Raw genomic sequence first — 26835 nt, 5'->3', positions numbered from 1 at the left:
AAACTGCCCTGGCTCCCTTCTCAGCTGCAAAGAAGTCAATTCCCCCCACCCCTGATGAATCAGCCTGGAGCTATGTGCAGAGCTGGGGGTTTCCCCTTTCACTCCTGCTGGGGAGTGCCGGGGTCCCAGGGGGCATTTCTAGCAGAGCACTCGGAACTGAACTGGGGGAACCAGCATCTCATTACAGAACGCTCACGTTCAGACCACAACTTTATTTACAGTTTTTTTATAATACGATATAATCCTTCAATCCTATTGTCACCATCAATAACATGGCTTGTTCAGCCCGGTGGGATACAAAGGGTAAAACTAACCAGCTCTTCAAATCCAAGAGAGTGGAGATAAATCACCCCTCAGAGTCAATGCGGAGTAATCAATAGGCTGACAGTGGCCAAATCCCTTCTGAATGGACTCCAAAATCTTTTTATTTACTTATCATTATTGTTATTTTATTATTATTAGTTACGCTGGAGTCTGGACCTTGACTAGACCTTGACAAAAAATAATGGATTACCCCTAAGAACGGGGTTGTGTTACATTCCTTATGTCCTCACTCCATATTGTGGCCATTTCCTTTCCCTCCTTTCAGTGAAAAGCTTTGGGATTTTGTGTAGAAGCTTTATTTCCTCGGGAGAGACCCCGGAGCGGGGGCTGCCTGAATGTAGCAAGCACTCACTAGATTAAAAGGTGACACACAAACACCTTTAAGATGAGGCAGCCGTTCCTGTCAAAAAAAATCATCTCCCGTCTTCCCTTGAGTGACAGCCTGAATCGTTCCTTCTCTGGGCAGAGCCCAAGGATTGGCATCATCAGCAACAAAACCATGTGTACGTAGCAGGAACCAACCCAAAATGTGCTTTAAAAGGAGCTGTCTCCTTCCTTCTGGGTAAAATTGCCATGAGAGTAATCAATTTTCACTTCCCTTCTCTGAGGGCAGAGATGGTTTGGAGCCATCTCAGGCTGGGATGTCAAGCCCATGTCCCCATCTGTCAGTCATTCTGGGAACCTGTCTTTGCTCCCAGCTGACAGGCTGCCTCCAGCCTCTCCAGCCAGCTCCTTAGTGCTTGGCGGGTGTGTGTGTGTGTCATTTGACAAGCATAAATGGCTCATAGGAGAGGTACCTTTGCCAGATGCATTGCTGGTACAGTGGTGAACATAGCTGCCTTCCAAGCAGTTGATCTGGGTTTGATTCCCAGCCAACACAAGGATGTGATGTTTTCTCCACTGGGAATTGGTTTAATTTCAGTCACATTGTATCAGTTTATCAATGGAATGAGAGAATCAATGTCCCAAATCCCAGCAGGTCATTAACCACAGTGGAGGAAGAAAGGGGCAGGACGATACAGTGAGCTGTTGGAGTCATCCTGGTATTACAATGTTTTATTGATTTTTAATATTTTTTCCTTTACTTCCCTCTCCCTTTTAGGCTCAGAACATTTAAGGTCAGAAGGGGCCAGTGTGATCATCTAGCCCAACCTGCTGCACCTTGCAGGCCAAAAAACCCCACCCACCCACTGCTGTAATAGACCTGGGGAAGGGGAGCCTGGCTGCCGGCAGAGGCTGCCCTGCTGCAGCAGGAGCTGGCAGCATCAAGCTTCTGCCCCCACAGAAGAGAGCAGGGGGCAGAGAAGAGCAGGCTGGGCACCCTCTGGACCATGGGCCCAACGCCATAGCGCCAGTTGCACCATGGTAAATCCAGTACTGGTGGGAGGGAGGCAGCTCTGTGCACTGCCCCTAACCCAGGCAGCACATGGACGACCTCTGCTCCCCTCCCCCAATGGGTGTGCAGAGATGTGCCAGCAGCACTAAGGTGACTCCCTGCCCACTCTGCCTCCGTCCATCCATGCCACTCCCAGAAGTGGCTGGCATGTCCCAGCATCCCCTGGGGTGGGAGGAGTGTCTCCACGCACTGCCCCTACCCCGAGTACCAACTCCACAGCTCCCATTAGCCAGGAACTGCAGCCAAGGGGAGCTCGGGGGTCAGCGCCTGCAGGTAGCCGTGCACAGAGACCCCCCTGGCCCCACCTACCTAGGAGCTGCTGCCGGAGGGTTGTGTGTACCAGTCACTTTGGGAGCTGAAGTGCCCGGGGTAAGTGCCACCCCTCCTCCACCCGAACAACCCCCCCCAGCACAGAGCCCGCATCCTGCACCCACATTTCCTCCCAGAGCTTTGCTTGTCTTCCTTTCACCCAGAACCATCTTCCTTCTCCTGGGCTGCAAGTAGCCATCCCTGGGAAGCCAAGAGGCAAGCACAGGATTCTACCTCCCAGCAGCCAACCCCACCTCCCCAGGCTTTGCAGAACGAATGGTGACGCTCTACTAACCTCACTTAGCCGCACTGAGGCGCTTAGCTTCTGCCCTGTCTTCTTCAGCTCAACTTTTTTCTTTTGCCCCATTCCTGCATCACTTCCTCCTTTGGTAAGTCATGAAAAGGAGGACAGCAGGAAGAGCCGGCCTCCACAGGCCAAACTCCCAGGGCAGAGGAGGCCAAGCCACAAGGCTCCAAAAGGTGACTGGCCCAGATCCTCTAGCTTTCCCCTGCTGATGCTAAGGCTTTTTCTCAGCTCATTTCGCCACCCTCTGCCATGAAGGGGTTGGGGTTATTGCAGGTGTTACCTGAAATTGGGCCATCTAGTAAGCGTAGGGAGCAATAATGACCCACCAGAGTCCAGCAGAAAGCAGCACATTTATTATACGGACAGCTAAGCTCAAAAGAAGCAGGGGGAAGGGGAGGGGAAGGTCACACTCACACTCGCATACTCATGCTCCCAGGACTGGCTCGGCACTGGAGATGTCAGGATTCTGCTGTCCCACAGCACCGCGATGGACGGTGTGATGAAGGTAAGTCTTCCTGAGGCACAATGAAATGCAACACGGTGAACCACTGGCCAGGTGGGCCGGACGAAGGGCATTCACTGGAGGTACAAGCTTGTGAGTGCTCTCCTGAGCACAAGGCCTCTTCCCCTTTTAAGGACCTTCACCTCAGGGCCTGCGACTAGAGATGAGCTGCCAAAATATTAACAACTGGTTCCCTCCTCACCCCACGAGGGGTCATGCCCCATCCAACCCGCCACATTCCTTGACAGCTTCCTCCGGGACTCCTGCCCCATCCACCCCCCTTCTCTGTCACCTGACTGCCCCCTGCCACCCCATCCAACCCTTTCTCTCATTCCTGATGGCACTCCAGGACCCCTGGAATCCCTACCCCTGACTGCCCCCCACTGCCCCATCCAACCCCTGCTCCTTCCTGACTGCCCCCCCAGGACCCTTGCCCCCGTTCAATCCCCCTGTTCCCTGCCCTCTGACCGCCCTGACACTAATCCACCCCCCCAACTCCCCTGCCCTCTATTCCAACACTATTCCCTACTCCCTGCCCCCTTACCATGCTGCCTGGAGGTGGGGGCTGGATCAGGCTGGGACTGGAGCCGCTCGTCCGAAGCCAGGGAGCTTGGCCGGGCCCAGGCCCAGGGGCTGGAGCTGCACCGCCCTGCCAGCCGGGGTTGGTGTCAGGGGCCAGGCCAGAGCCATGCGGCGCCTGAAGACCTCCTCCCACTCGCGCCCCCGCCCCCCTGCCCCAGCTCACCTGGGGGAAGCCACTGCTTCCTTCTCAGCCCTCCCAGGCTTCCCGTGCGAACAACTGATTCACAGGAAGCTGGGGAGGGGGAGGAGAAGCTGGAGGAGCATTCAGAAGAGGAGGCAGAGGCGGAGTGAGATGAGCTGGGGCTGGGGGAAGGGCAGGGAGCTGCTAGAGCTTTTGTTAAATTTAAAAGCCTTTTTCAAACCAGTTGTCCCTCACGGGACAACCGGTTCTAAACGGGCTTCTAAATTTAACAACCGGTTCCAGCGAACTGGTGGGAACCGGCTCCAGCTCACCACTGCCGGCGACTAGAAATGACTTGGCTGCATCTGGTTGGTCACACTCCACCTTGGGCAGTGTCCATGCTCTGGGTGTGTGATCGCTGCCTAATTAGAGTCTCAGACACCTTGTCTACCTGGGAGCTCTTCTGCTCTTCAACCAGCCCATTCATCCCATAAGCATTCCAGGAGGGAGAGTGAGGGAGAAAGCCACTTCACAGGCACTCAGAGAGGGAGAGGAGACAAAAGCGGGAGGAAGGGAAGTATAACAGACCTATTGAGCATACAGGTTATACATAGCATAGAAATCACTGCTGCTCCTACAACAGCAGGGACAGGCCAGTAGGAGCTGGGAAAAGGAAGCCACCACGTTTCTGCCTGGTTTTGAAGCAGGGACCTTCTGCATGTTAGGCAAACGTGATAACCACTACACCACAGAAACATTGTCACAGGGCTCTGCCCCTCCCTTCATAAGAACATAAGTTTGGCCATACTGGGTCAGACCAAAGGTCCATCCAACCCTGCATCCTATCTGCCAACAGTGGCCAATGCCAGGTGCCCCAGAGGGAGTGAACCTAACAGGTAATGATCAAGTGATCTCTCCTGCTATCCATCTCCAACCTCTGACAAACAGAAGCTAGAGATACCATTCCTTACCCATCCTGCCTAATAGCCATTAATGGACTTAATCTCCATGAATTTATCTGCAAAAAGAATGAGGAGTACTTGTGGCACCTTAGAGACTAACAAATTTCTTTGAGCATAAGCTTTCAAGGGCTAAAACCCACTTCATCGGATTCATACAGTGGAAAATACAGCAGGAAGATAGTGTGTGTGTATACACACACACACACACCATGAAAAAATGAGTGTTGCCATACACACTATAATGAGAGTGATCAGTTAAGGTGAGCTATTATCAGCAGGAGAAAAAAACCTTTTGTAGTGATAATCAGGATGGCCCATTTCCAACAGTTGACAAGAAGGTGTGAGGGACAAATAATCACGGGGAAATAGTTTTACTTTGTGTAATGACCCATCCACTCCCAGTCTTTATTCAAGCCTAATTTAATGGTGTCCAGTTTGCAAATTATTTCCTATTCAGCAGTCTCTCGTTGGAGTCTGTTGTTGAATGTTTTTTGTTGTAATATTGCAACTTTTAGGTCTGTAATCGAGGGACCAGGGAGATTGAAGTGTTCTCTGACTGGTTTTTGAATGTTATAATTCTTGATGTCTGATTTGTGTCCATTTATTCTTTTATGTAGAGACTGTCTGGTTTGGCCAATGTACATGGCAGAGGGGCATTGCTGGCACATGATGGCATATATCACATTGGTAGATGTGCAGGTGAATGAGCCTCTGATAATGTGGCTGATGTGATTAGGTCCTATGATGGTGTCCTCTGAATAGATATGTGGACAGAGTTGGCAACGGGCTTTGTTACAAGGATAGATTCCTGGGTTAGTGTTTTTGTTGTGTGGTTGCTGGTAAGTATTTGCTTCAGGTTGGGGGGCTGTCTGTAAGCTAGTACTGCCCTGTCTCCCAAGATCTGTGAGAGCGGGGGATCGTCCTTCAGGATAGGTTGTAGATCCTTGATGATGCGCTGGAGAGGTTTTAGTTGGGGGCTGAAGGTGATGGCTAGTGGGGTTCTGTTACTTTCTTTGTTGGGCCTGTCCTCTAGTAGGTGACATCTGGGTACTCTTCTGGCTCTGTCAATCTGTTTCTTCACTTCAGCAGGTGGATACTGTACTTGTAAGAATGCTTGATAGAGAACTTGTAGGTGTTTGTCTCTGTCTGAGGGGTTGGAGTATATGTGGTTGTATCTTAGAGCTTGGCTGTAGACAATGGATTGTGTGATGTGGTCTGGGTGAAAGCTGGAGGCATGTAGGTAAGTATAGTGGTCAGTAGGTTTTCAGTATAGGGTGGTGTTTATGTGACCATCACTTATTAATACTGTAGCGTCCAGGAAGTGGATCTCTTGTGTGGACTGGTCCAGGCTGAGGTTGATGATGGGATGGAAATTGTTGAAATCATGATGGAATTCCTCAAGGGCTTCTTTTCCATGGGTCCAGATAATGAAGATGTCATCAGTGTTGCACAAGTCGAGTAGGGGCGTTAGGGGACAAGAGCTGAGGAAGCGTTGTTCTAAGTCAGCTATAAAAATGTTGGCATACTGTGGGGCCATGAGAGTACCCATAGCAGTGCCGCTGACTTGAAGGTCCCCAATTGTGAAATAGTTATGGGTGAGGACAAAGTCACAAAGTTCAGCCACCAGGTTTTCCGTGACATTATCGGGGACGCTGTTCCTGATGGCTTGTAGTCCATCTTTGTGTGGAACATTGGTGTAGAGTGCTTCTTCCTCCATAGTGGCCAAGATGGTGTTTTCTGGAAGATCACCAATGGATTGTAGTTTCCTCAGGAAGTCAGTGGTGTCTCAAAGATAGCTAGGAGTGCTGGTAGCTTAGGGCCTGAGGAGGGAGTCTACATAGCCAAACAATCCTGCTGTCAGGGTGCCAATGCCTGAGATGATGGGGCATCCAGGATTTCCAGGTTTATGGATCTTGGGTAGCAGATAGAATAACCCTGGTTGGGGTTCTAGACTGTCTTATTGCCAAGGACAGAGAAAGGCGGCCAGCAGCAGAGGGTGCAGAATGTCCCTTCTTGCGCTCAAGTCACAACAGCTAGTGGGTAAAAGACAGGCTCCCATATCATTTGAGAAAGCAAGATAGAGCCTTGGAAGACCCAGCAGGGTTAGGTGGCACAGGAATTGTCCTTGCATCTCACTGAGACTTCAACTCAGATTGAAGGATTCGAAGTCCTGAGTGCTGCTCTTACACCATGGGACCAATATGTATTCTCCATAGAGCAAAATAAAACAAAAACATGCAAGTCTAAGCCTAATACAGTGTGAAACTCAATACAGAGAAAATCTCACCCTCTGAGATCTTCCAATAAGCTTCGTTTGCAGACTAGATTTATTTCTAGTCTTGGCCCAATCTTTTCACCTGGTATAGGCCTTGTTCCAGCTCAGATGGTAGCTAGGGGATTTCTCATGACTGCAGCCACTTTTGTTCTGTTCCACCCCCTTATGCAGCTTTGATAAAAGGCAGGAATCTTGTCTCTCTCCTGGGGAAAAGGCCCAGGTTTAAGATGGATTCCTGTGCCAGGTGACATGGTCACATGTCCCATGAGACCCCCAAGCCTTCATTCTTCCTGACCTGACTCACAGATGGTGCAGGACAGAGCCATCTACAGTCAATTGTCCTGGTTAATGGGAGCCATCAAGAGTCCAAACCACTATTAATGGCCCACACCTTGCATAATTACAACAGGATCTCAGAGTTATATTTCATATTTCTAGTTTCAGATACAAGAATGATCAGTTCATACAAATAGGATGAACACACATAGTAGATTATAAGTTCTGTAATGATACCTTACAAGAGACCTTTTGCATGAAGCATATTCCAGTTACACTATATTCACACTCATTAGCATATTTTCATAAAATCCTATGGAGTGCAACGTCACAGCAGGGAAAGAGTTTAACTGTGGCACCTGGGAGCAGTTGAGATTCATGTTCAGGCTGTGGTATGAGTTCCTCCAAGTTTCTCGTGAGCGCACACGTCCTGGTGTTGGGAGGGGAACAGGAGAAAGGACAAAAGAAGCAAGAGAAGAAGAGAAAGGAGGTAGGGATGGATGGATGGATGGATGGATGAAAAGGTGAAATGAAAAGGACAAACCCTAATGTCCCCAGTGATTCTAAGGGACAAAATCCCAGATGCGGAATAAAATTCTGCCTCCTTAAGCTCGTGTTTTCCATGCCTAGAATTCAACTGTCACCAGATGGATCAGACTGAACAGGTTTCAAACCTCGAGGAGGCTCTTACCTTCTAAACAGGGATGGCTGTTTTCTAATAAAATCACTAAAAGGGAAGGAGAAAACTCGAAAGAGGTTCCTCCTGGAGCTCACGTAGGTGAACCGGAATACTCTCTCGGTCCTCAAAGAGAGACCTGGAGAAGGAGACTTGCTGAAGCAAAGTTATAGGGATCTCTGGAGGTTTCCCTGGTCCCTCGCCCCTGTCCTGGCTGGCTGATGTCAGTATCTCTCTGTGAGGTCACCACCTCCCCACCATCTTTGACCAATAGTCTGAGGTCCTGCAAAAGGCCTTTGTGATGTCACAATTAGCTGACTTTATGTCCAGAAGAGACCATTAGAGCATCTAATCTGACCCCCTGCATATCACAGGCCTCCTCTATGACACAAGAGCCACTTTGGGGGAAAACACATTCCAGAAAGGCATCTAGTCTTCATTAAATGACACGAAGAGATGGAGAATCTACCACTTTCCTTGGTAGCTTGTTCCTGTGGTGTATCATCCTCGTTGTTGAATATTTGTGCCTTAGTTGTAATATGAATTTGTCTCTTTACAGCTTACAGCCATTGGGTCTTGTTATGCCTTTCTCTGCTAGATTCAAGAACCCTTTAATACCCAATAGTTTTTCTCCATTAAGGCACTTCAACACTTCAATGAAGTCACCTTTCAATCTTCGTTTGATAAGCTAAACAGGTTGAGCTCTTTCAATAGCTCACTAGAAGGCATTTTTCTCCAGTCCTCAGAACATCTGGTGGCTCTTTGCTGCCCCAGCTCCAATTTCACAACATCTTTTTCAAATGAGGACACCAAAACTGGAGGCTATTCCAATATCAGTCTCACTGATGCTGCGTCACCTCCTGTGATGTTATTGACATAATCTGTAACTGTATAGAACACCGTTGCGACCACTGTTCTATATTTGCAGCCAATATTGTAGAAAGCTTGTTGCGTAAGGGGTGTATGGAGAGGTTCTGATAGCATAATTCTAATCAGCCAATCTCTAGATGTGTATCATTTTTGTAGTTGACATTATGAATACTGGTTCTATGCTGTCCGTATTTCAAACCTGTGCTATGCTTCCGTGGAACACCACACACAAGTTGGTGTCAGTTCTGCCTAGCTTGCTTGATGGCCCATTAAGGACCATCAGCTATACAATCGACCCATTGAGAGAAGGCAGATACACCTTGTGACTCAGCAAGGTATGCAGGGACCTGCCTATGGACAGAACTCTAAGGTTTTTCTAAGCCACATGCTGGATAGAGTGTCCTTGGGACAAAGAAAGCAAAGACCGTATGGCAAGAGACTATAAAAGGCTGATGCCTCGTCTCCATCCCTGTTTCATACCTCTGGAGGGATTTTGCTACAAACTGAAGCTCTGTAGAAAGGACTGAATGACCCATCCCAGCTCTGGATGGACTCCAGAGACTTGATTTGAACCTGCAGTTTATTCCATCACTGCTACAAGCCTGAACCAAGAACTTTGCCATTACTGTATGTGAAGGGTTAAAATCCATGTGCATTTTATATAACAACCTGGTATATGGATTGTGCCAGCTCTTTTCCAGACCCAAAGTCCAGAGAATGGTCTAGCCCAGTATGTTTGTTTTTATGGTTTAAATTACACTCTCAGGAAAAGACGGTTACTCACCGTAGTAACTGTTGTTCTTCGAGATGTGTTGCTCCTATCCATTCCAGTCAGGTGTGCGCGCCGCGCGTGCACGGCATCTTGGAACTTTTTTACCCTAGCAACTCCGGCGGGCCGGCTGGCGCCCCCTGGAGTGGCACCGCTATGGCGCCTGTTATATACCCCAGCCGGCCCGTCCGCTCCTCAGTTCCTTCTTGCCGGCTACTCCGACAGTGGGGAAGGAGGGCGGGTCTGGAATGGATAGGAGCAACACATCTCGAAGAACAACAGTTACTACGGTGAGTAACCGTCTTTTCTTCTTCGAGTGATTGCTCCTATGCATTCCAGTCAGGTGATTCCCAAGCCTTACCTAGGCGGTGGGGTCGGAGTGAGACGTGGCGGAGTGTAATACCGCGGAGCCGAAGGCTGCGTCGTCTCGAGACTGCTGCACCAACGCGTAGTGGGAGGCGAAGGTGTGGATCGAAGACCAGGTGGCCGCTCGACAGATGTCCTGGATGGGGACATGGGCCAGGAAGGCGGCCGACGAGGCGTGCGCTCTCGTGGAGTGAGCGGTGAGGCGGCATGGTGGCACGCGAGCAAGCTCGTAGCAGGTCCGGATACACGCTGTGACCCAGGAGGAAATCCGTTGGGAGGATATCAGCTCGCCTTTCATGCGGTCAGCAACCGCTACGAACAGCTGGGGCGAACGCCGGAAGGGCTTCGTCCGCTCAATGTAGAAAGCGAGCGCCCTGCGGACATCGAGGGTATGTAGCTGTTGTTCCCGAGGCGAGGCATGCGGCTTTGGAAAGAAAACCGGGAGAAAGATCTCCTGGTTGAGGTGGAAGGGCGACACCACCTTTGGGAGGAAGGCCGGGTGTGGTCGAAGCTGCACCTTGTCCCCGTGGAAGACGGTGTATGGCGGACTAACAGAGCGCAGAGCTCAGAGACTCGCCTCGCTGATGTAATAGCGACGAGGAAGGCCGTCTTCCAGAAGAGGTAGAGCAGGGAGCACGTGGCCAAGGGCTCGAAGGGGGGACCCATCAGCTTGGCCAGCACGAGATTCAAATCCCAGGTCGGGGCAGGACACCGGTCCAGGCCTTTAAGGAAGCGGGAAACCATCTGGTTGGAGAAGATGGACCGACCTTCCACGGATGGACGAAAGGCAGACACTGCTGCCAGGTGAACTCTTAAGGAGGAGACCGCGAGACCCTGCTCCTTAAGGTACCAGAGGTAGTCCAGGATGGTAGGGACAGGGACTACGAAGGGATTGAGGCCTCGATGGTCACACCAGAGTGCGAACCGCTTCCACTTCGCCAGATAGGTGGAGCGAGTGGAAGGCTTTCTGCTCTCTAACAGGACTTGCTGCACCGCCGCCGAACAGTCCCTCTCTGCGTGGGTCAACCACTCAGGTACCAAGCTGTAAGATGGAGGGACTGCAGGCTCGGATGGCGGAGTCTGCCGAAGTCCTGGGTGATGAGGTCCGGCCACAACGGAAGGGGGATAGGATCCCGAACGGAGAGCTCGAGCAGCAGGGAGTACCAATGCTGCCTCGGCCAGGCCGGAGCTACGAGAATGACGGTGGCTCTGTCCCTCCGAAGCTTCTGCAACACTCGGTGGACGAGTGGGAACGGAGGGAAGGCGTAGAGAAGGTGATCCTTCCAGGAATACAGGAAGGCGTCCGACAGGGAACCCGGCGCGTGACCCCGGAACGAGCAGAACAGGTGGCACTTCCTGTTCTCCTTGGAGGCGAACAGGTCTATCCGGGGAAACCCCCACCTCTGGAAGATTGTGTGCACGACGTCGGGACAGAGAGACCACTCGTGGGAGAAGAACGACCTGCTGAGATGGTCGGCCAGCATGTTCTGTACTCCTGGAAGAAAGGACGCTTCTAGGTGAATCGAGTGGGTCACGCAGAAGTCCCACAGGAGCATCGCCTCCTTGCAGAGGAGGGAGGAGCGGGCTCCGCCCTGTTTGTTCACGTAGAACATTGCTGATGTATTGTCCGTGAACACTGTCACACAGCGGCCTTGCAGGTGGGTGCAGAAGGTGCGACAGGCCAGACGGATCGCTCGCAGCTTGCGTACATTGATGTGCAGAGCGAGCTCCTGGGGCGACCACAGACCCTGGGTGTGAAGGCCGCCCAGGTGAGCTCCCCAACCGAGCGCTGAGGCATCCGTGGTCAGAGTGGCGGACGGGCGAGGCGGATGGAATGGGACTCCCGCACAGACAACCTCCGGGTCTAGCCACCAGTTGAGGGACTCGAGGGTCGGCCTGGAGACTGACCACCATATTGATGGGATCTCGATGCGGTCGGTACACCGACGCGAGCCAAGACTGGAATGGGCGGAGGTGGAGCCGCGCGTACGCGGTGACATACGTGCATGATGCCATGTGGCTCAGGAGGCGGAGGCAGGAGCGCACCGTCGAGGTTGGGAAAGAGATGAGGTCCCGGATGAGGGAGACCATCGTCTGGTGGCAAGAGTGCGGCAGGCAGGCCCGGGCCAACGAGGAGTCGAGGATCGCCCCAATGAACTCCACCCGCTGCGAAAGGAGCAAGGTGGACTTCTCGGTGTTGATGAGAAGACCGAGTCGCCGGAAGAGGGACAGTATGTCTGTCAACTGGTCCATTACCAGCTGACGAGACTGTCCACGAACCAGCCAGTCGTCGAGATACGGGTAGACATGTATCCGACGACGGCGGAGGGCTGCGGCAACCACTGCCATGCATTTGGTAAACACCCTCGGTGTGGTGGAGAGCCCGAACGGTAACACGGCGAACTGGTAGTGGGTGTCGTTGACCACAAACCGGAGGTAACGTCGATGAGGAGGATAGATCGCAACATGGAAGTAGGCGTCCTTCATGTCGAGGGCGGCAAACCAGTCTCCCGGATCCAGAGAGGGAATGATGGTCCCCAGGGTGACCATGCGAAACTTGGGCTTGAGCAGGTATTTGTTCAGCTCGCGAAGGTCCAAGATAGGACGTAGCCCGCCTTTCGCTTTGGGGATGAGAAAATAACGGGAATAGAATCCCCTGCCCCGCCTGTCTTGAGGCACTGCTTCTATGGCACCCACGGTCAACAGAGTCTGGACCTCTTGTAAGAGGACTTGCTCGTGAGAGGGGTCCCTGAAGAGGGACAGGGAGGGTGGGTGGGAAGGTGGGGGCGAAACAAACTGAAGGCGGTATCCCGACTGGACTGTTTGAAGCACCCAGTTGTCCGTTGTTAATTGGGACCACACCGAAAAGAAATGGGAAAGGCGGTTGTAAAATAAAGGGGTAGGATCCAGTAGGGAGAGTGATGGGCCGTCCTCGGGCGTCCCATCAAAAGGCCTGCTTGGAGCCTTGCGGGGCCTTGGAAGGGGCCTGGCCCTGGTTACGCCTGTTGCCGGATGGACAACGGCGATTCTGCCCCGGCCGCCTGCTGTTGTACGGGCGGTACCGCTGTTGAGGGAAAGACCGGGAGGGTTGTTGCCGGAAGGACCTGCGCTGTGGAGCCGGCGTGTGCATCCCTAGGGTGCGGATGGCAACGCGACCGTCCTTCAGGGTCTGGATCCGGGAATCAGTCTTCTCGGAAAAGAGACCCTGAGTGTCAAAAGACAGGTCCTGTAATGTATATTGCACCTCTGGCGGCAGGGTGGAGGACTGCAGCCAGGAGATGCGCCACATCGTCACGCCGGAGGCCAAGGTCCGAGCTCCCGAGTCCGCGGCGTCGAGGGCGGCCGTGATGGAGGACCTGGACGATTTCTTGCCCTCGTCCAGCATCGCCGAGAACTCCTGGCGGGAGGCTGTCAGCAGGAGCTCCGTAAACTTTGCCAGGGACGTCATGATGTCAAAGACGTACCTGGCGAGGAGGACCATCTGGTTGGCGATGTGCATCTGTAGGCCGCCCGCCGAGTAGACCTTGCGGCCTAACAGGTCCATTCGCCGCGCGTCTTTCGACTTCGGCACAGGGGCAGGTTGACCATGCCTCTCCCGGTCGTTGACCGACTGGACAACCAACGACTCCGGGGTTGGGTGAGTATATAGATACTCATAGCCCGTGGGGGGGACTGAATACTTGCGCTCGACCCCACGAGCCGTAGGAGGGATGGACGCAGGCGTCTGCCAAAGTGTGGTGGCGTTTTTCTGAATTGTTCGCACAAACGGTAACGCCACTCGCACGGGAGCCTCGGACCCGACGACGTTAGTTATAGGGTCCTCGTCCTCCTGAACCTCCGCCACCGGAAGAGCCATAGCCATTGCCATGCGGCGAAGAAGGTCTTGGTGGGCCTTCAGATCTATAGGCGGAGGCTCCTTGGCAGAAGCTCCGGCCACCGCCTCGTCCGGTGAGGACGACGAAGACAAGCCCTGGACAGCGACCTCTGTCGAAGGACCTGCAGACTGCTCGCCGGCTGGGTCGGGCTGCATGGTCTACCCGTGGTCCAGCTCACGTGTAGGAGAAGGGGGCGGTCGGCTAACCGTCGCCTCTGGTACCCTGCGCTCGGAAGCAGGGACTCTTGGGGGCAATGGCACCCCCTGAGTCTCGTACTGGGCCCACGGCACCCAGAAGCCCCACTGCTGCGCCCCCTGAGGGTGACCTTGTGGGGTAGGCGGAAGGTGGGCAGTGCCGTCCACTGCTGAGGTGACCGATGCCGAGCGGGATGGCCATGGCGGTGCTGAGGCGCTGATGGAGTGCGCCGCCGACCGAGGCAGACCGGCCCCGGACGGTGCCGAGGATCGGTGCCGGCTTTCACGGTACCGGGACGGTGACCGAGACCAACGGAAGCCGCGGTGCCGGGAGCTCGACCGGTGCCGGGAGCTCGACCGGGAGCCGGATCTGCGGTGCCGGGAGTGGCTGCGCGGGGAACGGTGTCGGGAACGGTGCCGGGACGGAGACCCTTGTCGGTGCCGACGCGACGGCGATCGGGACCTGGTGCGACGCCGGGAGTGCGACCGGTACCGCAATGACGAACGGTACTGGGACTTCGACCAACGTCGAGACGGCGACCGGTACCGCGATGGCGAGCGGTGCCGAGATCGCGATCGACGGGATGGTGATCTACGGCGGGACCGGGAACGTGACCGGGAGCGTCGGTCGTGCCGTCTTTCCGGAGAGGGCGGCCGGAGCATCATGGCCGGTTTTCCTGCAGACACGACAGCCCGCACCGGCGGTGCCGGGGGCCGGAGGCTCGGTGCCTCTATGAGCTGTATTAGCTCGCGCGCCGAGGAGAAAGTCTCCAGTGTTGATGGCAGCCGGGGCTCAACCACGGTCGGTGCCGGGGAGCGTGACGATGCCGGACTCGACGGCCCTTGCGGCGCCGGAGTCAATGGCCCGGTGCACGTCTTGTGCACGGCCACCGCAGGGGCCGCAGGTGGCGCAAGCGTCTTCGCTGAGTCCTCAGCGCGGGCTTTAGCAAGTGCCTTCGCCAGCTTGTGTTTTCTTGAAGGCGAGAGCGAGCGGTGCCGGGTCTTCGAAGCCGCTGGCTTAGGCTGTGGTGCTGCGGTGCCTATGAAGCTCGCGGTGCCGGCGAGGACGGTGCCGGGGGCTGGAGCGACACCTCCATTAGGAGTTGTTTTAAGCGGATATCCCGCTCCTTGCGAGTTCGCGGCTTGAAGGCGGAACAGAAAGAACACTTATCTGTCCGATGTCCTTCGCCCAGGCAACGGAGGCAGGCATCGTGCGGATCCCCTACTGGCATAGGCCGCTGGCACGATGCGCAGGGCTTAAAGCCCGGTGCCTTGGGCATGAGCCCGCACCGGGGGAGGAAAGGGAGGGGATACCCCCCTTAACCTTATCCTAAACCTAACTAATTAACTATGAAAACTATCTACACTAATCACTAAACGAACTATATACACGAGAAAGTAGCGAGAGCTAGGGTTGTGGAGGACAGAGAGCACTCCACAGTTCCAACTGGCCGTCACGGGCGGTAAGAAGGAACTGAGGAGCGGACGGGCCGGCTGGGGTATATAACAGGCGCCATAGCGGCGCCACTCCAGGGGGCGCCAGCCGGCCCGCCGGAGTTGCTAGGGTAAAAAAGTTCCAAGATGCCGTGCACGCGCGGCGCGCACACCTGACTGGAATGCATAGGAGCAATCACTCGAAGAAGAACTGATAATAGAGTTGCTGAAAGTTTGGGAGTTAGGAGCTGGTACGTCAGTGTTCCAAGCCCCTCGTAGATGACCCCCTCCCTCTGGGACAGGGACAGGTCTTCGGGCAGCAGGAATGGATCCAGCACTGTTGACCAATAACACATCATGAGTAGCAGTGGAGTTATTCCTTAAACTACAAAGGCAAGAGGAGTTTGACATTGATCTCACCAAGCGTAGTAGCTATAACACGAGAGTGCTTGTGGCATTCATGGAGGTGCTGACCACAGCAGAACGCCGCTTTTGGGCTCAGAAAACAACCACTGAGTGGTGGGATCACATCATCATGCACATCTGGGATGACGAGCAGGGGCTGCAGAGCTTTTGGATGAGGAAAGCCACATTCATGGGACTGTGTGATCAGCTCGCCCCAGCCCTGCAGCAGAGGGACACGAGAATGAGAGCTGCCCTGTTGTTGGAGAAGCACATGGCAATTGCACGGTGGAAGCTGGCTACTCCAGACTGCTACCAATCAGTTGTTAACCAGTTTGGAGTGGGAAAGTCAACAGTGGGATGCATGTTGACAAAAATTGCATCCTGCTCTGAAAGATCCTGATTCTGGGCAACGTCGTGGCCATTGCGGATGGGTTTGCACAAATGGGCTTCCCTAACTGCGTCGGGTGATTGATCGCACATATATTCTAATTCTGGCACCAGACTACCTAGCCAGCAAGTACATTAATCACAAAGGGTATTTTTCAATGGTTCTCCAGGCACTTGTGGATCAACACGAGCTTTTTACAGACATTAATGTAGGCTGGTCCAAAAAGGGGCATGACGCACGCACCTTTCAGAACACTGGCCTGTTCAGGAAGCTGCAAGCAGGGACTTTCTTCCCGGAGCAGAAGATCACAATAGGGGAAGTCAAAATGCCCATTATGATCCTGGGAGACCCTGCCTACCCCTTAATGCTGTGACTTATGAAGCCATACACGGGGCACCTTGACAGCAGCAAAGAGGTTCAACACCAGGCTGAACAAGTGCAGGATGACAGTTGAGTGTGCTTTTGGCCATTTAAAAGCCCGCTAGCGCTGCCTAGATGGAAGGCTGGACCTGGCCGATGACAATATTCCTATGCTTATAGCCACGTGCTGTACGCTCCATAACATTTGTGAAGGGAAGGGTGAAAGCTTCACTGAGGGCTGGACCACTGAGGCTCAGCACCTGGATGCTGAATTTGAACAGCCACAGACCAGGGCTATTAGAGGGGCGCAGAACAGGGCTATAAAGATCAGGGTTGCCTTAAGGCAGCAATCTGAAGCTGAAAGCTACTAATATTTGTTGCTATGCATGGGAGTGCAGTGCTTGTAATGCTACGAGGTGATTGTGATTGGTGCAGACAATGCACTATGAAGGCTTAAGAAAACTGCCTGCTGCTTGGCTGGGTTCTGTTTGCTTTCAATTAATGGAATTAAGATTGCTTTCAAACCAAAACTATTATTTTATTAAAAAGCAACCACCAGAGGAGAGAGAAACAAACAAAAAAGAAAAACACATCAGCACTGTGGGGGATGGCGAAAGGGAGGGTCCCATGAGGAGGTGAGGTCCTGGGACGGTTGAAGATTTGTGTATGTCCAGGTATCATATCCAATCTTATCCTTTGGAGTACAGTGCAGCAGGTACTGTACTTCAGCAGGAATAAACTGCAGAGGGACGGGTGTGGAGTGCAGTGGGTACTGGGAGACCACAGGGCTGGACTGTGATGGGGCAGGAGTGGAATGCAGTGGGTACAGACTGGAGCCTGGAGGTTGATAAGAGTGTGTTTGGCGGTGTTGGGGGGGGGTGTATGAGAAAGTTTTGCGACAGCAGCTGCAGGGGAGGGTGGGCACGGAGCCACTTGGTTTGCAGTGCTAGCAGCGCCTGGACCGTGTCTGCTTGGCGCTCCATAATGTTTAAGAGCCGCTATGTGGCTTCGTTCTGGCGCACCACATTCTCCTTTCAGTCCCACTTCTTGCTGTCCCATCACTCCTTCAGTTCTTGTCTTTCGGCCATGGAGTGCCTCATGACATCATGCAGAAAGTTCTCTTTAGTTCTTCATAGCCACTTTCTAATTCTGAATGTAATGTTACAGAAGCAGTGTTGTTTGCAGCACACAAACCACTGATACAGTGATTTAAACACAGCCACTGTTCACATACCTGTCATTAACTGGCTGTCCCCAGCCAAGCACACGAGAGCCACAAGACCCCCAAAATGGTAACAGCGGACTGTCCAGGACCGTACTGTACAGTGGGCATGTGGCTCTTGGGGAGAGACAGCACTGTAGGGAGGGGGCATAACATTTGTGTGCCCATATTTTCCACAGGCTGTTTTCATTATGGAAGATATCTCGCTGCTGAGTGTGAGCAGGGAATCAAGAGAGGGTCTTCTCCAAAACTGCAGTGTTCGCCCTGGCCCTAATGCGGCTCACCTGTGTGCAGCAATGGTCTCCGCCCTCTGTTCCCCCAGTGACGCCCGAGTGGCATGGGAAAATTACCCTTAAGGGGCAAGAAACAAAGCAACTCTGCCAAAGATCCTGCAGCAGCGGATTGCCCAGTATCTCCATGAGAGTTTCCTGGAGATCTCGGGGGCAGATTCCCATGAAGTGAGGGAGTCAATCAACACCCTGTTCCACTGCTCAGACTAGGCATGTGGTGGTACGCACATCATACAGACACAAGCCTGCTTTCTGCCACCCTCCTGCTCCCAACAACTCGCTTCATTGATTCCCCAGATCAAAGCCACTTACCATGGGCCTCCTATCCTGTTTGCGCTTTGCCAAGCTCCGACACCTGTGACTGGCTAATCTCCTCCGGAGTAGATAAGAACGCCGGGCTGCGTGCATTTCTGATCTCTGAGTTGTCCTCTGCCTCTGGGTCCTCCTCCACCTTCACATCGTCCAAGATTTACTCCTCCTGGCTCTGTCCACTCTCAACCAGCACGTGAGCCACTGAAGTACTCACAGTGGCCTTACCAGCGGAGGTGGGGTCACCATGGAATATCACGTCCAGCTCTTTGTAGAAATGGGAGCTTGTGAGTGCAGCACCAGAGTGGCGTTTTGCCTCCCACGCCTTGTGGTAGGCGTTCCACAGCTCCTTCACTTTGACCCTACACTGCAGTGTTCTGGTCATGGCCCCTTTCTCTCATGCACCATGAAATCTGTCTGTAGGTATCATAATTCCTACGGTTGGAGCACAGCTGAGACTGGACAGGCTCCTCTCCCCAAATGCTGATGAGGTTCAGCAGCTCAGCATTGCTCCAAGCGGGGTATCACCTGGTGTATGGAGCAGGCATGGTCACCTCGAAACATGCACTTAGACCACTGCATGCGTCACTGAGCAAACAGGAAGGGAATTTTCAAAATTCCCAAGTAATTTAAGGGGTAGGGTTCATGGGTGGTCACCTGAGGGCAGTGCAGTAGAGTTCAAACCAATAACCAGAGAAATGAGAACAGAGATTGTGGGACACCTCCCGGAGGCCAATCACAGCGCTGTAATCCACCAGAGTGTCTACGCTGGCATCGTGGAGCTGTAGCCCCGGCGCAGAAAGATGTACAACTCTCGTCGGGGTGTTTTGTTTTTTTTAAGAGACCTACAACTGTGCAGATTCTGCACACTAAATGGCTTGGCAGCGTCCACACCTCGGGAGTTACATAACAGAAAGCTGCTTTCCTGAGCAGAAACTTGACAGTGTGGACAAGGCTTTAGATGGCTTAACTAAGAACCCAAGACTGTCATACTGGGTCAGACCAATGGTCCATCTAGCCCAGTGTGCTGCCTGAGAGTGACCAGTGCTAGATGCGTCAAAGGGATGAACAGAACAGGCTTGTTGACCTGCACGATGAGGGTCTTTCACCCTTACCTTTAACTTCATTGTTGTCGATTCCTACTTATCCTATTTCTGGGCAAATCAGGTGTGAACCACTCCTTTGACACAGACGTGTCCCAATCCAGCTGAATTGAGGCAGACTTTGGGACAATGTCAGTTTGGAAAAGGCCTGCTTAACCCAGCAGGTTTCTCAAAGTATCTGTTACTGTGAACCGCATGTAGTCTGGATGTGTGAACCCCAAAGATGCCAAACATGAAAGAAACACAAGGCCAGTTCTGAGGAGGTTTCCTCAGAGATCATGGGAGACAGACCAGTCCTCACTTACAGATAGCCCCCAACCTGAAGCAAATACTCACCAGCAACCACACACCACACAACAAAAACACTAACCCAGGAACCTATCCTTGCAACAAAGCCCAGTGCCAATTCTTTCCACAGATCTATTCAAGTGACACCATAAAAGGACCTAATTACATCAGCCATGCCATCAGGGGCTCGTTCACCTGCACATCTACCAATGTGACATATGCCATCATGTGCCAGCAATGCCCCTCTGCCATGAACATTGGCCAAACTGGACAGTCTCTACGCAAAAGAATAAATGGACATATCTGATGTCAGGAATGATAACTTTCAAATCCAGTAAGAGAACATTTCAGCCTCTCTTGTCTCTCAGTAACAGACTTAAAGATGGCAATTTTGCAACAGAAAAGCTTCAAAAACAGACTCCAGTGAGAAACTGCTGAACTTGAATTAATATGCAAACTAGATACCATTAATTTAGGTTTGAACAGAGACTGGGAATGGCTGAGTCATTATACAGATTGAATCTATTTCCCCATGTTAAGTATCCTCACACCTCTTGTCAACTGTCTGCAATGGCCAATCTTGATTATCACCACAGAAGTGTTTTTTTCTCCAGCTGCTTATAGCTCATCTTAATTAATTAGCCTCTTAGAGTTGATATCGCTACTTCCACCTTTTCATGTTCTGTATGTACATATATCTCCTTGCTATATGTTCCATTCTATGCATCTGAAGAAGTGGGCTGTAGCCCATGAAAGCTTATGCTCAAATAAATATTTGTTAGTCTCTAAGGTGCCACAAGTACTCCTGTTCTTAGAGCCAGGCCTGCGGGTTAAACAGCTGTACTCAAACAGAAAAGGGGCCTCCGCGCCTATAAAAATAACTGGTTGCAAAAACAAAACAAAAATTAGATTAAAAAAACCAAACCAACCAACCAACCCAGAAAAGCTCCCATCACACATCCATCACCATTTTAGATTTTGACATCTCCTGCCTGATGTGACATCTTAGCTTTGCAAACGAGACCTGGGGAACTCTGGCTGTTACCCTTACCCTCTAACTGGGTAAAAGGTTACATCTCTTGTCAAGTAATTTTCCTCTTAACAGAAGATTTATTTGAAAATTGATCAAAATAAACTCCATTTGAAATAGAAATAATTACAGCCTATTCTGGGTCTCTATTTGTACATGCTATTTCTCTCACATATTCCCCCACTCTAATTCCTTTCGAGTGAGGTTTTAATTTCAGGATTAGCCACCATTTCCTAGATAGTAGGAGGGGGCAAGGAGAGAACTAGAAGAAAATCAGAATTATATTGGAACATTGAAAGTTATCACACAATCAGTCTCTTATGTTACACTAATTCATGTTTAATTTCATTGTCGCTGGTAACAACTTATTCAAAGATTACAAAATATAAACATATAGGGCACTTTTCTCTTAATTCCCATTTCCACCCAGACAGCTTTGTGTGAAATCACATTCTACAATAACCTAGGAGCCTTCCATTTCTGGGAGTTCATTTCTCCCTGGGTATTCTCCCATGAGTCTGGGTGGAAGGGATCTCACACTACGTGGGAAGGCTGCATCATGAGAAAAACCACCTGTGCTCTATTTTCACACTTTCAAATCTTTTAGAGTAGCAGGAGGTGGAGAAATTATACAAATGCATAAGACTTAATAGCAAAATTAAGAGACCAAACCACAGACTCTGGACTCAGCATTCATGTATCCTGCAGTCTGAACTTGCAATCTGATACATTCCCTCATTGGCTACCATCATTTGCCCAGCATGGAAGTGCTTCTTGTCCAACAAGGCAGCCAGATTGGGACCCATAGACATGGAATGGTTCTGAAGGAATCAGCTGTTTCTCTCTGTGCTTCATCTAATTTTGGAGCCAAATGGTAAAAGACAGTTGTTCCCAATTTAATCATGGCACCCTTTAGGAGTGTGATCAATGCCACTTAACTAGGGAGCAGGGTTCGAAAAATAGTTTACCTGGGCCATAGGTCACCATAGCTTCCATCTCAGGGGTGAAAATCAACCACTAAGTACCTGCAATTTCTACCTGAGTTCTTGTCAAATCTTTGACCTTAAGTATAAAGTTACTCCAAGTCTCTGGCGTAGAATACTTCACCAACCACACAACATAGCAGTAGCGACAGTGAAGTATAACTCCCCCAAATATGCCCTTTGATTTCTTTAATCTGGTACCACAGATTTAAACTAGGGACTAAATTCAGGTGCGGTTTTGTATCCCTGTAAGACAACAAATGTCAGGTCTCTATTAAAAATAGGTATCTTTCTGCAGCTATATCACATTCAACACAGATTCCATTTTCTACACATTTGCAGTATCTCCAAGGGTGAGCTGAACAGAAACGTCACTTCCATTTTTCCCATCTCTACCTAGAAAGGGATTGCATTTCCCAAATAGGCAACTGAAGCTGATTAGGAAGGAGATACTTTCAGGAGCGACGTACTGCAGGGCCTGGGCCACAATTGCTTTGGGAGCCCAATGCATGGGTATTTTGCTGAGTTACAAGTCATTTACTAGGGAATCCTCTTCACAGCCCTTTAGAAAAAATACTGATCTAACCAATTGAACAACAGGGGGATTGGGATGGTGATGGGGAATAACTACGTCTGTTGTTACAGATGGTGAAATGACATTTTTCCCTATCCCTGCCCTGTTCCTGCTCTTTGTTATAGTTCAATATATTTTAAGTGAGGAAAATAGTAGCAAAAATATCTGCTCTGCAGCACAACCTGAAGCAACATCAGAGCAACTGGGAATGAAACAATTTGTTCCCTAAGGGAGAACTTGATGACTAACAATTGCTTTGAAATGGGGGAACAGTATAACTGTGATGCTCAGGGTTTGTTTAGACTAGGAAAATTGATGGAGTTTAGGTCAGGTCAAGGGGAAAGCTAATGCCAACCACTGCACCTGGGCTGCATCCGCACTACAACTATAATTGTCTTTTACACCAAGATCACTAACTTGAGCAGCCAACGCCATGTACAGTCCTAGTGGATGGAAGGAACAGGTAGTTTTTGCCTCAGTGTAGCTTGTTGGGAATCAAACCTCTCTCCCACCTGGAGCTGATGAACATTCCTGGCTGGAGGGACACACGCTCCTATGACTCAAAAGGAAAGGAGTTGATAGAAAAGATCATAGGACTGACCCCAAAGAAGGGTGAGCTGCAAAAGGCAGAAGCAGGCAACTGATCTGGTGGAGCTGAGGTGCCACGGTGAAGATGGTGCAAAAATCACTGTGTGGGAATTAGCAAATGTGATTTAAAAAAAAAATAAAAAAATCTTTGGCCAGCTCTAGTCAAGTGATTTATAACAGTTCTCTCGTATGTGGATTTTGTGATGTCTAATAAGGCTTTGGCTCTGCTTGAAGCTTTTCCCGCACTCGGAGCATGTGTAGAGTTTCTCTCCTGTGTGGATTCTCGTATGTGTGCTCAGGGCAGAGCTCTGACTGAAGCTTTTCCCACACTCAGCGCATGTGTAGGGCGTCTCTCCTGTGTGGATTCTATGATGTGTGATAAGGTGTGAGCGCCGATTGAAGCTTTTCCCACACTCACAGCATGTGTAGGGCATCTCCTCTGTATGGATTCTCTGATGTCTGATAAGGTCTGAGCTCTGACTGAAGCTTTTCCCACAATCAGAGCATCCATACGGTTTCTCACAGGTGTGGATTCTCCTATGTGCGATAAGGTTTGAGCTCTGATTGAAGCTTTTCCCACACTCAGCGCATCCATATGGTTTCTCACCTGTGTGGATTCTCCTGTGTGTGCTCAGGGCAGAGCTCTGACTGAACCTTTTCCCACACTCAGAGCACGTGTAGGGCATCTCCCCTGTATGGATTCTCTGATGTCTGATAAGGTCTGAGCTCTGATTGAAGCTTTTCCCACACTCAGAGCAGCCATACGGTTTCTCACCTGTGTGGATTCTCCTGTGTGTGCTCAGGGCAGAGCTCTGATTGAAGCTTTTCCCGCACTCAGCACATGTGAAGGGCAGCTCCCCTGTGTGGATTCTCTGATGTCTGAGAAGGTGTGAGCTCCGATTGAAGCTTTTCCCACACTCATGGCATGTGTAGCGTGTCTCTTCCAAGTTGATTCTGTCACGTGGAATAAGGTCTGAGCGGCTACTGTAGTTTTCCTCTGGCCTCTGCTGAGTCTCACAGGATTTTGTGTTTTCTGAGAGTGCACAACTCCTGGAAACATTCCCTTTGGATCTTCCTGATAATATTCCACGTGGTTCTACTTGCACAGCGTCTTCCTGCTGGGGTTTCTCCTCCTCGTTCTCACTCACCATCCCAACACCTGATGGGAGACAGGGAGAATCCAGACATAGGTCACTCTCTGCACCAGAAAGAAAGGAAATCTCAGAGAGAGGAATGGAAAAAGGGATGAACAAACCAAAATATATGTGGGAGAGATGAAACCCACCAGGAGCTTATTTTCCCCAAACCCTTCCACAGAGAAGAGAGGAAGGGATCAGTTCTGGGTCCTCATTGCACCATAACTCTCAGGGGAAAGCGAGATTGGGGAGGGACCTGCTGACAGCTGTCAGTCAGAATAGGAGGGAAGCCATGAGTGACATCTGCCATAATGATTCCACATCTGCAGGGAAGAATCCTGAACTTGAAGAGCTCACAGGGTGTTTGTAGGGCATCTCAAATGTTTCCTGCATTCCTAAACAGTTGCTGAGTTGTTTAACCAATTCCTCACCTGTGAAGGCAGCTCTTGGGAGCACTTCTTTCTCAGAGCCCTGGAGGTCCAGGACCCATGGCTCTTCCCCTCGTTCCAGCTGCGAGATCACATCAGGTTTGGAAATTGGAAACCCTACTGCAGGCAAAGAAAACAAGGGAGGTCAATGGAAGTTGTGGGATACATGTCACAAAGAATATTCCATGGTTTTAACCCCATCTCATTTTGAAGCAGTAACATCTGTAGCCCTCAGGATTAATCTGCTTGCCTGCATAAATATATCTTTTCTTCTAAGTACTGTATTGTGATAGCTTTATTAATTCATATTAAAAATAAATTTGGCTGTAATGCAAGAAACGCACAGGCCAAAAACCTGCATTTTAAGCTAAAGCAAAGTTAGCATATCTATATCCTGTGCCCTTTTACCCAGAAAAGCAAAGATGACCTTTTTAACTTGTTTTTCCTATACCCAAATAAAGTGCCTACGCTTAGGTCTAAGACCCTTTACCTAGACAAATAGACAATGAAGAATGGCATAAAGGATTTTTCGAAATTGTACCCACAGACTTAACAAGTACACCACAAGTGCGCAGATACCTGTCATCCATACGCACATACATATTAGCCTATGGATAAAGCGTACCCTAACATTTCTATGGGGGAAGAGTGAAATTTGGGCATAAGAGGAAGGATTTCTGGCATTTATTTCTATAACCTACCTCACTATGGTACCACACCCCCACCTCGACCTCCTCCTCCTTCACTACACTTCACTATCTTCAACTACGTATTCATGCTATCCATCTACAACAGCTATTAACCAGTAACAGGCTGCACTTATTTTCTTTTCAAACTTTAAGTTCAAAAGGGACTCGGCTAAGTATGGTCTCTCTCAACTTTATTTTAGCTTTAGGATTATTTAGTTGAGCTAAAAAGTAAATTCCAAAGTAGCTTTGACAGCTCTTCGCATTAGTTTCCTCTGCAAGAGGTGTGAAACCGGAACCGCCAGAGGCGAGGCCAACACCAGTTTATCAAAACAGGGTTGAATATTAACCAAAGTTTGCAACACGTAATATTGTATTATCATATGTATCTCTTGAATAACAGTAATACAATTGTAACTCTGTAACTCTGTTTTACAATTTACTTACTATTTCATTGATGTTAATAAAAAGTCTTTATGACTATATCTGTCTCAGTGTGAGCTTCCTGTCATACCTCCGAAAGTGCCTTTATAAATTCTGTGGAACCTGATTTGAAACATGAACTTTTATCTTCTGATCGAACAAATTGGTGAGCCTAAACCCATATTAATTAATATAAATGATTAAGTATTATTATTAATTAAAATTAATTACAAAACAAAATAAATCAAGTTGATAAATCAAATCAACATTACTAACACACCCCAAATTAGGCTACGCATCCCAAGGCCATTTTCCTTGGCTCAAAGTGGCAGGAGAGTTATTATGATAATAAATCATATTCATTACCTTAGTGTCTAAGGGCCAACTAACAGTGGGTCCCCATTGTGCTAGGCAAAGTGCAGACAGAGAATAGTAGATGGCCCATTCCCTGAAGAATTTACAGTCTCAATAGACAAGACAGACAAAAAATGGGGGAAGGGGTAGAACCCACTGTTAGAATAGAGATATTCAGGCCTGCCTGTAAAGCCTATGCTTTAAGAACTTAGGTGTATTTTTATCACTTTGTCTTTATACCCCTGTAACTAGCTAAGAATCAAAATCTCGGTCCGCCTGTGTATGGGCTTTCTCTCACTAGGATCATCTGAGCCCTTGTTCTCAGGCTAAGGCCTTTGACTAAGCAGCAGGGGCAGCCATAAAAGACGGTTACTCATCATTGTAACTGTTGTTCTTCGAGATGTGTTGCTCATATCCATTCCATGTAGGTGTGTGCGCGCCACGTGCACGTTCGTCGGAGACTTTTACCCTAGCAACTCAGTGGGTCGGCTGGGCGCCCCCTGGAGTGGCGCCACTATGGCCACGGATATATACCCCAGCCGACCCACCCACTCCTCAGTTCCTTCTTGCCGGCTACTCCGACAGTGGGGAAGGAGAGTGGGTGTGGAATGGATATGAGCAACACATCTCGAAGAACAACAGTTACAATGGTGAGTAACCGTCTTTTCTTCTTCGAGTGATTGCTCATATCCATTCCATGTAGGTGATTCCCAAGCCTTACCTAGGCAGTGGGGTCGGAGTGAGACGTGGCCGAGTGTAAAACTGCTGAGCCGAAGGCGGCATCGTCTCTAGACTGCTGCACCAAAGCGTAGTGCGAGGTAAACGTGTGTACCGAGGACCAGGTTGCTGCCCTGCAGATCTCCTGGGCCGTCACGTGCGCCAGGAAGGTGGCTGAGGAAGCCTGAGCTCTCCTGGAATGGGCAGTGAGGTGGCCCACCGGAACATGGGCCAAGTCATAGCATGTGCGGATGCATGCCGTCAGCCACGAGGAAATCGTCTGAGTGGAGATAGGGAGGCCTTTCATACGGTC

At 50.5% G+C, this 26835-nt stretch overlaps 1 protein-coding gene across 1 annotated transcript in view; it reads right to left on the bottom strand.

The window, feature by feature from the left end:
- LOC123356218 (zinc finger protein 850-like) overlaps nucleotides 1-26835 on the bottom strand; it is a 316339-nt gene that overhangs the window by 36026 nt on the left and 253478 nt on the right. Inside the window, exons 6-7 of the mRNA XM_044999231.1 lie at nucleotides 24171-24180; nucleotides 22950-23695 (exon numbers count right to left, since the gene is read on the bottom strand). Of these exons, the coding sequence (XP_044855166.1) occupies nucleotides 22950-23695; nucleotides 24171-24180 (756 nt within the window). The remainder of the gene's footprint in view (nucleotides 1-22949; nucleotides 23696-24170; nucleotides 24181-26835) is intronic.

This window comes from Mauremys mutica, chromosome 1, assembly GCF_020497125.1.
Source record: "Mauremys mutica isolate MM-2020 ecotype Southern chromosome 1, ASM2049712v1, whole genome shotgun sequence".
Classification (NCBI taxonomy): Eukaryota; Metazoa; Chordata; order Testudines; family Geoemydidae; genus Mauremys; species Mauremys mutica.
This window is presented reverse-complemented; position numbering and strand designations above follow the sequence as displayed.